The sequence below is a fragment of the Prunus avium genome, chromosome 1, assembly GCF_965620075.1.
Source record: "Prunus avium chromosome 1, drPruAviu1.hap1.1, whole genome shotgun sequence".
NCBI classification, from domain to species: domain Eukaryota; kingdom Viridiplantae; phylum Streptophyta; class Magnoliopsida; order Rosales; family Rosaceae; genus Prunus; species Prunus avium.
This window is the reverse complement of record NC_142284.1, coordinates 16,992,231-17,004,846: the sequence shown is the minus strand read 5'-3', so window position 1 is coordinate 17,004,846 and position 12,616 is coordinate 16,992,231. Positions and strand designations below refer to the sequence as shown.

The window sequence follows — 12,616 nt, the reverse complement described above, 5'->3', positions numbered from 1 at the left end:
ATGCGAAGTGGAATATTGTGGTTACAAAGGCTGGTTTGACTGACCATCAATGGCTAAGTTCAATGTTTGATTTAACGGAATCTTGGGTTCCAGCCTACGCACGACACTTTTTTGCCGCTGGAATGTCAAGCAACCAAAGAGCGGAAGGTTCTCATGCTTTCTTCAAGCAATACAAATCAAGGAGAAATTCGTTGATGGATTTCATAATACGATTTGAGAGGGCACTTTCGCATCAACGTCAAAAAGAGTTAGCTTGCTGATCACATAGATGCATTTGAAGTGGCTCAATGTATTCTACCAATGCCAATGAACAAACAAATGGCTACCTTGTACACAAGGACTTGTTTCAAAAGTTTGAGAAAGAACTAATACAAAGTACATCATGTTTCCTAGAGCTCAAAACAGAGGATGCTTCTAAAGTTGTCTTTAATGTGAGCGAAAGGAAAAATTGGCAAACAAGAGTGGCAGAAGTTGTATATGTCAAAGATTCTGACCATGCATCGTGTAGCTGCAAAAGATTTGAATTTGTTGGGATTATTTGCAAGCACATCCAAGCGTTGTTCAGAAGGGACCAGATTGAATATATGCCCGATAAATATATTTTGAATAGGTGGAAGAAAACTGCGAAAGCTGGATTGGTGTCAGATGCAAATGGCAACGAAATTAAACACTGTGCAGATCCTGGTCTTTTAATAAAGCGGAGTACAATGTCCCGACTTGCTTCAGATGTGGTTGAGGATGCATTAATGTGTGAAGAAGGATGTGAGCTAGTGTCAGAGACTCTAAAAAGTTTGCGGGTGAAGTTGAAGTTGTTGAAGGATGGACCAAGTAATAACGAAGTTGGAGGGTCCAGCTCTCAAACACAATATATGAAAGACCCTAAGAGAGAAAGGTGCAAAGGAAGGTCGAAACGAGTAACGGGAGCAAAGGAAAAGGCAATGAAGCGAGGGATTCGACACTGTCAGGAGTGTGGAGACATTGGTCATGATATAAGACAATGCCCAAGAAATTTGAACACACCGTAAGATGTTAAAACTATTTATAATAACACCTAAAATTTGAATAGTTAAATTTTTTATGTACTTGTGTTTGGTGTTTATGCAGGACATCACCGTCGAACAATGAGGAATCAACTCCAATAGATCTCAATGACCCATTGTTATGCACAGACCTACCGAATGATTTATGTTTGTATTATACAAAGCCCAGTTGTTATGAAGGCTAATGATCAGGTGAAGTTTTCTATATGCAGTTTTATTTTATTTGTTTGTTCATGTCCACTGATAAGCTCTTACTATGTCCACTGCTAATTGAAATGGAAATTTGGTTGGTTTACTTCTTGCATGAAATTTGGACACATGTTAATTTTACATGTCTTCTCCCTATTTGGAAATTTTCATAGACATTTGATAAAGTATCAAATTTTGAGTTTTGTGAAGAAGCAATGACTTTTACCATGTACAATGGGTAGTTTATGCTGAATTATGAACTAGTGACACAGATTCATTGATTATATCATAGGCTAATGTAGCATTTCCAGCAGGCAGCTGTTGTTTCCATCAGCAGTAATGATTTCCAGCACGAATCATTTCCAGCAACACTAATCATTTACAGCAGCAACTAATTTTTCCTAATGTTATGTTCTAGTGCTTGACTAGTTATTAAGATCTGACCTTTACTATGAAGCAATATTGGTGCACGATTTTGTAAACATTCGTACCTGAAGGATACTTAAAATTTGCACTATGTTGTAACACAATGATTAGAAATCAGCGTGTAAAATACAAACTACAATACAACATCTTCTATGCATGAAAAGTACATTGCAACTAATCACATTTCGAACGCTTGGAGAATAATAAAGTGTACACCAACATTTGAACTACTCGTAATTTCGCACACACAAGAAAATTACATTGCAAAGCATTTTATGTGCTGCATCTTAGTAATATCACGATCACCTCAACCAACTGAACAATGGTAGCCATATTCACTCAGTCGTATGGGTCAGCTTTTTCCGAGCAGCTTGCACGTGCTTATGGTCACTCGTGCCCCCACTCATATAGACGAAATAAATATTCAGCAATATTTGTAATATTTTGTTATATAAATAACCCATAAACCATTCACCAAAGAATGTATAGCACATGGCATGTAAAGTGAATAAGGAGAGTGTTACTTATGACTGACGTGTCAATTTTTTGAGAAAAAGTACGCCATCTGTTTAATGTGAAGGGACATGATAATGCGACTTTACTAATTCCCAACGCGTGGTGATATTGAGGACTTATTAAATAATATTTCAGTTTTTGCAAAATATAATGTTAGACACAAGGAATTGCAATACATAGTCCCAATAATTATATATGAAGCAAATGAAACTAATACTTGTGTTACTATAAATTATATAATGAACATTAAGGAAATATACTTCTAATTTGTGCAAAATATAATGTTACGGTTCAAATGAAACTGAGTTATCACCGTATTCCGAAAAAGAATTGTACACTATGTATTGTCACATCTGATGAAATTTAGTAGGAAAGTCAATTTTGAAAAGCAAGTTGGATGATTTATAGCTTCCCTCAGTTTTGTAACGGCACAAGGATCTCGGAGCAATTTTCGGGCCATTTTTTCAATTTTTTTCCGATTTATTACCATTTTTTAAAAAGAATTTTGCATTACAAAATTAAAAAATAACGACATAAGACAGGTGTACGTCAGTGACCATTGTCATTTTCTTCCTTTTCAACCTAAATTATTATCATTTTGCCATTTTTTTAGAAAATTCATAACTAAATATACAAAAATTGGGAATTTATTTCGAAAATTGCTACGAACTCATTGAAACTTGATCTTCCCTATTCAACTGTATGCTAACATTTGAACTAATCATAATTCCACATACACACGAAAATTACATTGCAAAGCATATTAAATGTTAGGCCAAGGTTTATGGAAAGGCATTTGTGGGTGTGTTTGTGACAAGATTATGGAATGATTTTGTCCCAGTTATATGTTGTTGTTTGTATTGTTTCATGTCCTACTTTTTCTATCTTTCTTTATATTATATGTTTGTGGAATCCCTCAAAGCAACATATACTGTGAAAAATAAAATGTTGAGTGAAGTTATAATCACTCATATAGACTAGGACAAATATTCAGTACTATTTCAAAATTGCTTGACTGGTGTCAGGTATTTCAGAAAAAGTAGGCCATGATTTATGTGATTTGACATGATAGAGATATTTACTACGAACCCAATACGAAGCCATATTGACAACTTATTGAATACAGTTGACGTGTTCAAAGATCTAGATGCATGCACCGATGATGGCTTCAAAGCATTATCCAATTAATATATGTGGATTATTATAACAAAATAGACACTTTTACAACCTTTTATATGAAAGGAAACTAATTCTTGTATTATTAAAACCTAGATAATGAATATTAGGGAAATATACTTGTGATGTTGGTTTTTGCAAAATATATAGCTAGGGTTAAGAGAAAAGTGAGTTATCTAAAGCCATTCAAACTTTTTCATTATGAAACTGATGATTTGTAGCTTCCCCCAGTTGTATAATGTCACAGGGAGGACGGAGTAATTTTCGGGGCATTTTTTCAATTTTCCTACTATTTATTGAAATTTTTTCAAGATTTTTAAACTAAAAAAAGCCAAAAGAATCCCAAGATGACACCTGGCGCGATCTCAGCGCATCACCTTTCACCACTTGCACAAGTGTACGTCAATAAACATGGCCACATCCTTGCTTTTTACCCTAAATTCTTATTTTATTGTTTTTTCTTATGAAATTCATAACTAAATACACAAAAATGATAAAAATGTTCCGAAAATTGCTACAAACTCATTGAAACTTCATCTTCCTTACTGAATTCCCCGTTTAAGGGTTATTCATTTTAAAAAACAATTTCGAGCATTCACGGGAGATGCTTGTTGATGTAGGTTATATAAGTTGAAGTTAACAACATATATAGCTAGGGTTAAGAGGAAAGTGAGTTATCTAAACCCATTCAAAATTTTCATTATGAAACTGATGATTGGTAGCTTCCCCTAGTTTTATAATGTCACAAGGAGGCCGGAGTAATTTTCAGGGCATTTTTTCAATTTTCCTACTATTTATTGGAAATTTTTCAAGCTTTTTGGACTAAAAAAAGCCAAAATAATCCCAAGATGACACCTAGCACGATCTCGGCGCATCACCTTTCACCACTTGCACAAGTGTACATCAATAAACATGGCCACATCCTTGCTATTTACCCTAAATTCTTATTTTATTGTTTTTTCTTAGGAAATTCATAACTAAATACACAAAAATGATAAAAATGTTCCGAAAATTGGTACGAACTGATTCACACTTCATCTTCCTATTGAAATCCCTGTTTCATGGTTACGCAACATTAGTATTTTATTATTATTTACCCTAAATTATTATTATATTACTTTTTAGCCTCTACATTTGTTCATTATATTAAGTCGAAATTATTATTTTGAGTGTGAATAGACCATTTCTGGTGTTAATCAGTTTCTCTCTTCTTCAATTTGTTAATTTTTTTTTCTTTATTAGGGTTAAGGGATGTTTTGAAAAATAAAAAGAAAAAATTACATTCCAACCATTGTATAACATCATAAAAAAGTCAATGAATAACCCATTTGTATAGCTTAATTTGGGTCCCAACCATCTCATTCATTCATACAAAATTGATGGATTACTGACTACTGACAGAAAGTCCCATCAGATACTTTTACATTGCAAAGCATGTTATTTACTCCCTGTTAGCAGTACCACGATCACCCCAACCAACTGAACAGCGGTAGCCGCAATTAGTCAGTCGTATTGGTCGGCTTCTTCCGAGCAGCTTTGACGTGCTTATGCTCACTCATGTCACCACCATCGTCTAGTATCTCTCTCACAGCATTAGGGGATACATAGTCCCAATTATAACTTGTATGAGTAGTTGCCGCAAATGCTCAGAAATTTTCGAATCCTTCGTTGAATGCCATCTCCAGTTCACTGTGGTGCTCTTCGCATCGCATATGGTTCATCAAACAACCTTTAATTTCATCATTCATTACTGTATCCAACTCCTCTACTTTCAGCTTCCTTTTATGACTCAGCTTCAAATACTTGTTCTTTTGGGAGAACGCTTTGTTAACTCTAATGTTAAGATCAGCCAAAATGGCCTCGTCTTCAACACATTTCTCGTGCCATGAATTGATCAGTCTGGAATTATAATCTAGCCTGCTACTGATTGCATGTATTACCTCTAATGGATTATCAGAGTCCCCCTCACTCCCATATGATGTTGAAAATGGAAGGGTTCGGCGAGTACAACGTGGAAATGGAACCTGCGACTCCAATTTTTCATATTCAACTATGTTGTTGGCGCCTGAAGAGGATGACATGCTTGAATAATCCTATTTGTTTTTAGAGGATGAGAATTGCATATGCAATTTCATTTGAGGAAGGGGACATAGCTTTATAGACCAACATACCAAAGCTTGCGTGTAGTCAACATATGTACTCTATTTCAATTTTTAACCAAGTTGTGTCAGGTTTTGCTTTTCAAGCATGTCAACCTCATTACACCACTGTCAGTGGTTGAAAGAAACTCAATGGAAGTGACATCTAGTTAGTGAACCCAACCACAGTAGTTAGGATTAAACTTAGATTGTATCAGACTAAAAATTAATTTATACATTGTCAACCAAATATTTTTTGGCGGGAACCTTTTTATTGGTATTACTATCACCCCCTTCATAGAAACTCTCCCTCCACAAAAAACTGACTCCTCCACCAAATCTCTCTCCATCGAATGAAACTCTCTCCCTCCATAGAATGGATTTACTAACCAAGTTTGATCTCAGCATAATAAACACCCCTCCAAACAAAGACCGCCTTCGAAACGCAAGTGAGTCACCATACAAGCACTGTCACATTCCTAAACAGAATCACCATTTTGTTGGAAGTTTTGAGTCTGAAAGGGTTCTTGGATTCTAGAAGGAGAGGCATCTTCAACTTGGTGATGAAATCCAAAGGGCAAGGGCACGTTTGGAATTTGTTGAAGGCCAAATTGAAGATGACAAAAGGCAGGCCAATCTGGATAGGGGGAAGTTGCAGCGCATGAAGCGTAGACACAAACGACTTCGGAGTGTAGCTGTTCAAAAATACAAGAACTCATCTAATGCAGTGGAGTCAAAGAAGCGTGTGATGCAAGCTGGATTCAACTACTTCCGGTCCTATGCAAAACTCGTCGTACCCGGGTTTGATTGGTCATCTATTACCGTTTCCGACGTTAACAAATATACTCACCAAGGGAAGTAACCATTTTCGTTATCGTGTTTGAGCAGAGGCAAATCAGTGGAATTGGAATTTTCGTTAAACTCTGCTTCAAACCTATTTTGATACTTACTACTATGGAAGATTTCAACCTTAATATTTTGATGTCTGTAATTACGAGAACACGAGATGCAACGTGGCCATCTACTTCAGTCATATGTTGCTGCCATGTCCATTTTTGTGTGATCACATATCATATTTGTACATGGTTGCATCATATGCAATGTTGCCTTTATTTATTATATGCTGGGCAAGGTTTATGGAAAAGCATTTGTGAGTGCGTTTGTGACAAGGTTATGGCATGATCTTGTACCAGTTATATATGGTTTTTTGTACTGGTTCATCTCCTACTATTGTTTTCTTTCTTTATATTATATGTTTGTGGAATCCCTCAAAGTTAACATATACTGTGAAAAAAATGCAGAGTGAATATATAATCACTCATATAGACTAGGACAAATATTCACTAATATTTTAAAATTGCTTGACTGGTGTGAGGTTTTTCAAAAAAAGTATGGCATTATTTTATGTGATTTGACATGATAGAAATTTTGTACTGATTCCCGATGGACTACTTATTGAATACATGTGACGTGTTCATAACTCTAGACGCAATTGCATATGGACGACTTATTGAATACCTCTGACATGTTCAAAGCTCTAAGCGCAGTTGCAATGATGGCTTCAAAGCAGTGTGCAATTATTATATATGTACATTATTATAACAAAACAAAAATAGATAATTTTACATCCTTATATATGAAAGGAAACTAATTCTTGTCTTATTACAAATTATATAACGAATATTAAGGAAATATACTTTTTAAAGTGAACAAACATATATACTTAGGGTTAAGAGGAAAGTGAGTTATCTAAAACAATTTGGATTTTTTCATTGCGAAACGGATGATTTATAGGTTCCCCTAGTTTTATAACGTCACAAGGAGGGCGGAGTAATTTTCGGGGCATTTTTACGATTTTCCGACTATTTATTACAATTTGTTCAAGTTTTTTGCACTAAAAAGCCAAAATAATCGCAAGTTGACACATGGCGCGATCTCAGTGCATACCTTTCACCACTTGCACAAGTGTACGTCAGTAAACATGGCCACATCCTTGCTTTTTACCCTAAATTGTTATTTTATTGTTTTGCCTTACAAAATTCATAACTAAATACACAAAAATGATAAAAAAACTTCCAAAAATTGCTACGAATTCATTGAGGCTTCATCTTTCTTACTGAATTCCCCGTTTCGTGGTGACGCAAAATTATTATTATATTACTTTTTACCTTCTATATTTATTAATTTTATTGACCCTAAATTTTTTTTTTGGTAAAGACCATTTCAGGTGCCAATTAGTTTCTCTCTTCTTCAATTTCTTAAATTCTAATTTTTATTAGGGTTAAGGGATGTTTTGAAAAAGTAAATGAAAAAAATACATGCCAACCATTGTATAACATCAGAAAAAAATTAGTTAGGATATGATAAGTGGGAAAATGTCTTTCCCAAGCACTGGTGAAAAGACAGCTGACTCCATGCACGCCTTTTCGTTTACCAAATATTAAGATTGTAGTTGGGCAAAATATCTGTGTCAGTAAAATGTCATATTACCCGTCTATGATGTCAGTAAGGATTCGAGTATACAAATATATATACATAGATTTATATATAAAACGGTTTATGACAGCACAAACACCAGACAAAATACATTAAAACCCAACATTTGGCCAACGTAGCCAGCGAACCTAGAACTCAAGAGAAGCAAGTCCAGAAAGCATAAAAACCATAAAAACATACTACAACTAATTATAAGGGTATGGATTCCCTGGCACAACATACACACGCATCACCTTGAACCAAAAAACACTCTCACGGTGCCATTTGCATCGAATGCAACAAGTCCAGAAGGAAGGATTTATCTTTGCTTCAGTAGGCCAGCCTTCAATAACAAAACACCATTCGTTGTTGTTACGAGCGCTGCAGTGATTGAACTTAATCTTCCCATAGTAAAACATATCTACGATATGTCTTGCAACAGAGAAAACTCGGCTTAATCTTCGTCTCAAAACATCCCTGGTTCCTTTCATATCAATGTTGTTACGTTGATTTAAAGAACACAAAAATTCTAATGCATCCTCTTTTGACTGACCAATTCCAGACATGCCAAGTAGTCCAACTAGATATGCCTTTTCCATATGGCCTGCCATGGCTGCAATGCGCATCCCATACAACGCTTCCACGTTACCCTGCATGAAAAACACTTCGAACGCTTCTCTAAATATCGACTCAGGGTTCTCGCAAGCCCTGCATTGTTGCAAGAAAAGCTGGACCGCGGGATTAGCATGGTACCAGCTAGGATGGTCTGGGTACTTTGCCATTGAAATGGTGTTCCACACTTGTGGAGTGTTTGCCAATGTCCAGAATAATGGGCACACAAATGCCATACAGAAGAGATCTTCCGATGATTGGGTTGCCACGTATAACATCACTTTAAACCAAGCCAACTCCGGGATGAAGGCTTGGGGCATCTCCAAATGGAGATGCTTCTTTCTCTTTCCTCCGACTGTAGTGAAATGTTTCGAATTCATTGAAATGTTTTTGGAATGAAACGAATTGAGGAGTGGAAGAGGGGGAAAATGAGAATATAAGGGGTTTTAGTTCTGTTTTAGGCTCTGTTCGTTGTACTGTTTTGAAAATGTGTTTCCACTTGAGGTTTTTCTCACTTGACCCTTTTTAAAGAAATTGAACCCAACACTCTAAAACTAAACAGAAGAGAAGGAAAACATCATCGAAATGCAAAGAGAGTTAGACAATCAAAAAGTCAATTAATAACCTATTTGCATAGCCATTTTTAGGATTTTCCCGCCATTTTTATGTCATTGAAACAAATGTGACGGATTACTGACTAGTCACAGAAGGTCCCATCAGATACTTTTTCATTTTTCCACACCAAACTAACCCTAGTAATGTTATTAAAATGTGATGGATGCTTATCCAACTAGTTGCCTTAATGAAATATAATTAAAATAATATATTTAGAGCAGTTTCCCCTCAATTTTCAGATTAATATTTGGTAGTGAAATATTATATTGGTTTTTGGGGTAAACGGTGCCACAATTGTGACGGTACAGGTGTCCAGATCATGACCAACACACCCACACACAGAAAAGAAGGATATAATTCGATTTGGGCAGAGATGAGAGAGAGCTGAGTCCGAAGAGGTTTTAGTGAGAAGATCTGAGTGAGAAGGTATGAGTCCGAAGAGGTTTCAATGAGAAGATCTGAGTGAGAAAAGGTACAAGTGAGAAGATTCAACATGTCTTCGTCTTCATCTCCCGCTCAAACAAAGAGGTGTCCGTACTGTGGAGCTACAATGGTGCTTCGGGTTTCAAAATCAGATAAAAATCGAGGGAAGCCATTTTGGAAGTGCCTAACCTCCTATGTAAGTTTTCATTTCCAGAATATGTATGTGGATGAAAAAAAACCTTGGTCTAACTCTGACACAATTATTTTGCATATATGATGCCTGCGATTAGGGAGCCACCAGTTGCAATGGATTTGAATGGGTTGATGTAACCTCCGCTCAAGCAGAACAATAAGATGACACGTATGATGCTACGGTGCTGCATATGCTGAAGTCCATTAAGGACTTGGTATTAGTTTTTATTACTTTTATCAATTTTCATATTATTTGTTCTTTTAATGACCAATTAAGTACACAATTTCAAGGATTGTAAAAGTTCTCCCGAAAAAGATATGTTGCACGCACCACCAATGAGTTTTCAAACCCATTTTGTAATTTTTGTTCTTGAGATAGGTGGATTGGCATTGAGTTTAAATTATTGTTTGAAACAAAAGCATTTATTTGTCTGAAACGCAGCAAGAACTTTCCAAGACTGACTTTAAAAAAATAAAGTCATACGAAGACAATAAAATCACAATACATGGCCAATACGATGCAATAATAAGACAATATATTTTTTTACAATTGCATAATTATTCTCTGTATATAGATTGTTTATTTACGTATATTGAAAGTTTATTGATTGTTTACTGCATGTATATCGCATATTATTGGTCGGATATTGGATGTTTATTGAAGGTTTATTGAGTGTTTACTGCATGTATATCGCATGTTATTACTCGGATATTGGATGTTTATTGAAGGTTTATTGATTGTTTACTGCATGTATATCGCATGTTATTGCTCCGATATTGGATGTTTATTGAAGGTTTATCGATTGTTTACTGCATGTATTTCGCATGTTCTTGTCCGATATTGAATGTTTATTGACAGTTTATTGATTGTTTACATGTTTATTGAAGGTTTATTGATTGTTTCCTGCATGTATTTTGCATGTTATTGTCCGATATGAATGTTTATTGATTGTTTATTAATAGGAAGAACAACTGTTAAGTAGAATTTCCTATTCAATACGACTTCCTTATGGATGGTGAAATTGGGGACTGATGTATATTGCATGTCTATTGCGTGTACATTGCTTGTCTATTGCCTATGTATTGTTGTTTATTTCCTTCGTAAGCAATAAACAATCAATACACACGCAATAAATGTACGATATGCACGCAATAAACAAGCAATATAGACGCAATAGACATGCCATATAGATGCACCAATATACATTACTTTTATGCTACTGAGCTGCCCAAGACCAATAACATAAAGAAAATCAACGAATTTATTAACCGATTATAAAGGAGAGAGGAATTCAAACCCGAGAGGCGGTACGAAACCAATAGGGAGTTTTTATAGCATTGCAGCTGGGGACATTTATATTGCATGTCTATTGCATATAGATTGCATGTCTATTGCGTGTATATTGCTTGTCTATTGCCTGTGTATTGTTGTTTATTTCCTTCGTAAGTAATAAACAATCAATACACACGCAATAGACAAGCAATATAGACGCAATAGACATGCCATATAGATGCACCAATATACATTACTTTTATGCTACTGAGCTGCCCAAGACCAATAAAATAAAGAAAATCAACGAATTTATTAACCGATTATAAAGGAGAGAGGAATTCAAACCCGAGAGGCGGTACGAAACCAATAGGGAGTTTTTATAGCATTGCAGCTAGAGACATTTATATTGCATGTCTATTGCATATAGATTGCATGTCTATTGCGTGTATATTGCTTGTCTATTGCCTGTGTATTGTTGTTTATTTCCTTCGTAAGCAATAAACAATCAATACACACGCAATAAATGTACGATATGCACGCAATAGACAAGCAATATAGACTCAATAGACATGCCATATAGATGCACCAATATACATTACTTTTATGCTACTGAGCTGCCCAAGACCAATAAAATAAAGAAAATCAACGAATTTATTAACCGATTATAAAGGAGAGAGGGATTCAAACCCGAGGGGCGGTACGGAACCAATAGGAAGTTTTTATAGCATTGCAGCTGGGGACATCTTTTCATGTGTTTCTATAAAGAGGGCATGGTTGAATAAAACATTGGAGACGAGGGCATAGCCGCCTATTCCCCTTACAGAATTACCTTATTAAGATGCAACCCATTGCGATTAAGTGAAGGCATGGTGAACGGCTTAAAGATTGGGATCCGATATTTGGAATGGTGGCTTGGATAAATCATGACATATCACTTTGCAATGATGTAATACACTTTAAAAAGCCATCAGTCCCCATTCACATATGCAGTCTTCAAATCCCAATTCAATGCAGTTTGGTTAAGGTTATGTAAATGTCGTGAAGGAGTTAGGGCAATATTACACAGATGTTTGTTTCATTAAATCCAAAAAAACTTTACACTCCAGATGCACATTCTATGTTGGGAATGGCATGTGCCTAACTTCAAAAACGCATCTGCCTATCCATTTAGATTGCCCACGTGCAATAGATTTACAGATCCATTTACTTTTCTCCTCACAAAGCCTCTGCATCTCCATTTCAGATTCTTCATTTTTCTGTCTATGCATGAGAATAAACGTAGCGTACTATCACACTAATCAAAATGAAAGCATGCATCCGCCATAATATGTGCCACTATTTTGGTTCTAATTGTTATTGTCCAATAACTTAAACATAAAATTATGTACAAAAATACACTAAGATTGAGAAAGACGAAGAAGAATTGAGGAGCAGAGGTAGAATTCAAAAAGGACCCGTTGATCTGTATTGTGTATTTACATGAGTTTCAAATTGGAGATTCCCAAAACCAATTTAATCATCATGTACCTGAACCAATTTCA

At 35.5% G+C, this 12,616-nt stretch overlaps 2 protein-coding genes across 2 annotated transcripts; one reads left to right on the top strand and one right to left on the bottom strand.

Annotated features, from left to right (window-relative positions):
- The first annotated feature begins 287 nt into the window (after nucleotides 1-287).
- On the top strand, nucleotides 288-1,225 carry LOC148297433 (protein FAR1-RELATED SEQUENCE 5-like). Its single transcript, XM_088247033.1, has 2 exons — nucleotides 288-1,021; nucleotides 1,105-1,225. The coding sequence occupies exons 1-2, from the start codon at nucleotides 288-290 to the stop codon at nucleotides 1,223-1,225; spliced, it is 855 nt and encodes a 284-aa protein (XP_088103159.1).
- Nucleotides 1,226-8,166: 6,941 nt separating this feature from the next.
- On the bottom strand, nucleotides 8,167-8,952 carry LOC148297432 (uncharacterized). Its single transcript, XM_088247029.1, has one exon. It carries the CDS (start codon nucleotides 8,950-8,952, stop codon nucleotides 8,167-8,169), a length of 786 nt encoding a protein of 261 aa, XP_088103155.1.
- Nucleotides 8,953-12,616: the final 3,664 nt, after the last annotated feature.

Coding starts and splice junctions, on each gene's coding strand:
- LOC148297432 (XM_088247029.1), bottom strand. CDS start 8,952: ATGAATTCGAAACATTTCACTACAGTCGGAGGAAAGAGAAAGAAGCAT.
- LOC148297433 (XM_088247033.1), top strand. CDS start 288: ATGTATTCTACCAATGCCAATGAACAAACAAATGGCTACCTTGTACAC. Junction 1,022..1,104: donor CCAAGAAATTTGAACACACC/GTAAGATGTTAA, acceptor GTGTTTATGCAG/GACATCACCGTCGAACAATG.